At 58.0% G+C, this 3,252-nt stretch overlaps 1 protein-coding gene across 1 annotated transcript in view; it reads right to left on the bottom strand.

Annotated features, from left to right (window-relative positions):
• Position 1: 1 nt before the first annotated feature.
• Positions 2-3,252, bottom strand: part of CHGG_09822 (uncharacterized protein) — a gene marked incomplete at both ends in the record, with an annotated part of 3,427 nt that continues 176 nt past the window's right edge. Inside the window, 7 exons of the mRNA XM_001227748.1 lie at positions 2-641; positions 706-1,219; positions 1,406-1,535; positions 1,626-1,982; positions 2,161-2,478; positions 2,526-2,687; positions 2,809-3,181. Coding sequence (XP_001227749.1) covers positions 2-641; positions 706-1,219; positions 1,406-1,535; positions 1,626-1,982; positions 2,161-2,478; positions 2,526-2,687; positions 2,809-3,181 — 2,494 coding nt within the window. The remainder of the gene's footprint in view (positions 642-705; positions 1,220-1,405; positions 1,536-1,625; positions 1,983-2,160; positions 2,479-2,525; positions 2,688-2,808; positions 3,182-3,252) is intronic.

Raw genomic sequence — 3,252 nt, 5'->3', positions numbered from 1 at the left:
TTCATGGGAGAGGGGGAATTTTGGATGTTGGGAGGCTGGTAGGGGTCGGGCGGGGTGGGAGTGGTGGGAGGGGGTCGTACAGGCGGAGGAGGAGGCTTGCGATGGTTGTTTTGCCGCAGCCGGAGGCGCCTACGATGGCGGTGCAGGTGCCGGCGTCTATTTGGAGGTTGATGTTGCGGAGGACTTCGGTTTGAGGAGCGCCGGGGTAGGCGAACCGGAGGTTGGCCATGCGGACGGGAAGGGGAGTTAGCAACCGCTTCTCGCCCTGGCCTTCGTGGCTTGCCGTGTGGGACAGGTTGGCGTAGTAAAGCATCTGTACGGCTGTCGTTTTGGCGGCGGCGATTTGCGGGAGATTGCCCAACATGGCGACGGAGGTGCCAAGCGCAAAGAGCAGCAGGTTGATGACCCTGACCACGTCGGTTACCGTGATGAGGCCCTCACTGAGGATCTTGGCGCCGTAGTAAAAGACGAGAGACGTGAGGAAGAAGATGATGGATTGGTGCACGCCGTAAAACAGGCCGACGAAACCCGCACGCTTCACACCCAGACGGTAGGTAGCTAGGGTAGAGCGGCTATGTTTGTCGTAGAAATGCCGTTCTAGCGTCAAGGCACGTATGACTTTGATGTTGGCGAAAGTCTCACTGAGGATCGCATGGGTTGAGGACGCAGCTTTCCTCGCAAATGGCTTCCCCATTTGTCGCTCACGAGCGAGTTGGCTCGCGCCCGCTGCCATGGCCACGGGCAGCCCAGCGAGCGTCACCAGTGTAAGGTCCCATCGGATAGCCAGCGCCCAAACAAGTGGACGCTAGGATCATGGCGGTGATAGTCAAGAGGATGGGCACAAACATGCCGACGAGCTTGCGCATCTCCTCGGCGTTGCGGTCGAGGCATTGAGTGATGCGAGCGGGAGAATGGCTTGGCTTGTCGAACCATGGCCTGGGTTGGCTCAGGATACGCTTGATCGCCTCCGCACGTAGAGTGTTGACCCATTTCTGGGCAACCTTCTCCATGAGAAAGTAACCAAAGAAGGTGGCGCTTGCGTCGATGACGGCAATGACCGCGAGAAGACCAGCCCATAGCGAGACCGAGCTTTCCTCGCCTTCGGCAATCCAGAATTCCCCAACGAGGTTGGCAAAGAAGTAGGAGAACACGGGATTACTGGCTGCAATGACGAGACACAGCATGATGCCGAGAATTAGTTGCCCCTTGCCCACCATGTCTAACGTCGGCCAGACAGTTAGCAGAATGGCAGTAAAGGAGGGAAGCCGGCGCCCCTTGGATGGTTTGTCCCGGTCCTTGTGCTTAGCAAGGCGTTCGAGAAAGAAACGTTCCAGGGAGTCGAGTGAAGCCTCGCGCTTCACACCCGAATCAGCCGCTTGTGCCGAGCGTGCGTTCAAAGTCCTACTCTTCTGCACGCCCAGACCCCGTTGGGTGACGGCGTGGATGCTTGAACTGCGGCTTGCGTAGCCATATTGGGAGGGGTCGACATCCGTGTGGTGGGACATGGATCGGCCCCTTTGGTAAGATTTGGCTCGCTTCGTCCTTGCGTGAGACAAAGACTTGTGAAGTTGAGGGTCCAGAGCACTCGGTTCAGCTCTCAACGAAATCCGCCGAAACAGACCCACGGACATTGGCCGGTTGTCGACGAGGGCGCCGCGGAGTAACTTGGCGTATTGGGCCTCTTCGGCGGGGCTGTCGTCGGGAAGATCCGAGTCAAACTCGCTCTCGCTGTCGCTAAACACGGAACCGCCGGAGGAGGCGTTATTGGCCGAGGCAACCAACGATGCGAAGAGCCCCGTCTCGTCCTCTTCAATGTCACGCCTCAGCCCCTCTTGGACCACTGAGCCATCCGCAAGCACATACACGTACTCATCGTCCGCAATGTGGTTTACCTCATGCGTGATGATGATGGTTGTTTTGCCCTTCCTCCACACGCGAATGGCCTCCATGATTAGGGTCCTGCTGACGGGGTCCAAGCCAGCCTGTGATTTCGTCTAAGATAAGGACGGCAGGATCTCGAATTTTTGCGCGGGCAAGGGCCAGCCGCTGCTTCTGTCCCCCGCTAAGGTTGTGAGCGCCAGGGCCGATCGTGGTGTTTAACCCGTCAGGCAAACCGACGATGGTCGATTGGAGGAGAGCCATGGTGCAGGCGCTTCGAACGGCGTCATGGGAAACACCTTCGGGTTCTGAGGAGCCGAGTGCAATGTTCTGGAACAGGGTATCGCTAAACAGCGAGCTGGACTGTTGGATAAGCGTGACGTTTCGGCGCAGCCAGTCGAGATCGAGGGTTGTGATGGGCGTGCCGTCCAAAGTGATTCGTCCGGCCATGGGCTCGTAGAATCGCACGAGCAGACTCCCCAGCGTGCTCTTGCCAGAACCACTGCTGCCGACGAGGAAGGTAAGCTGACCAGCAGCGAACTTTAGACTCGAGGAGTGGATGACCGTCTTGGTGGGGTTAGACGGATACGCAAAGTTGACCTGCTGATGTTAGTCTCGTCCGATGGAACGGCTGGCCCATCACTCACGTTGCTCATTTTAACCTCCCCTGCACACCACGAAGGCTTCAACCAGCCGGTAGCCTGCTGCTCCGACCCACAATCCTTTTCCTTGGTGAGTCCCTGAAGGAACTGCCCAGCCGCCATACCCTTTGCCACAACAAGCCACTGCGGGCCCAGCGTCTCGATGGACTGAAAGGCAATGAGAGCGGCGTAAAAGGTGGTCAGCGCATCACCCGGCGTAAGCTCCCCACGGCCCACCAGCATAACGGCGAGTAGAAGCCCAGCACGACCACATGATCATCACACTGACGTAGCTCATCTGCCCGCAGTTACAGAGCACCTGGCGTGAATAGAACTTGGCAGACCTCCGAATCGCTGAAACGAACTGAAAGGCCTCATGGTCGGCCCCGTTGTACACCTTGACGAGGTCGATGGCAGTGGTGGCGGCTGTGACGTGCTTAGCGGCCTGCGCAAGCTCTCTCTTCTGTCCCTCGATCGCCGGGTCGAGAAAACGGCTAAACCCCCAAAGAATGAGCGCCGATGGCACGCCCGTCGCCAGCATGACGAGGGTCAGCTTGTACGAGTAGACAAGCGCCACAATGATGCAGGCGAAAAACACAAACACGTCACAGACGAGGTATCCCAGCGTCTGAGACGTTGCCGCCTGCAGCTCTCTTGTTTGCCTGTCCCCAAAAATTAGCACCCACCACACACAACGACAACCACCACCCATTCCCCAGAAAAAAAAAGGAAA

This window comes from Chaetomium globosum, genomic scaffold, assembly GCF_000143365.1.
Source record: "Chaetomium globosum CBS 148.51 scaffold_7 genomic scaffold, whole genome shotgun sequence".
NCBI lineage: Eukaryota > Fungi > Ascomycota > Sordariomycetes > Sordariales > Chaetomiaceae > Chaetomium > Chaetomium globosum.
This window is presented reverse-complemented; position numbering and strand designations above follow the sequence as displayed.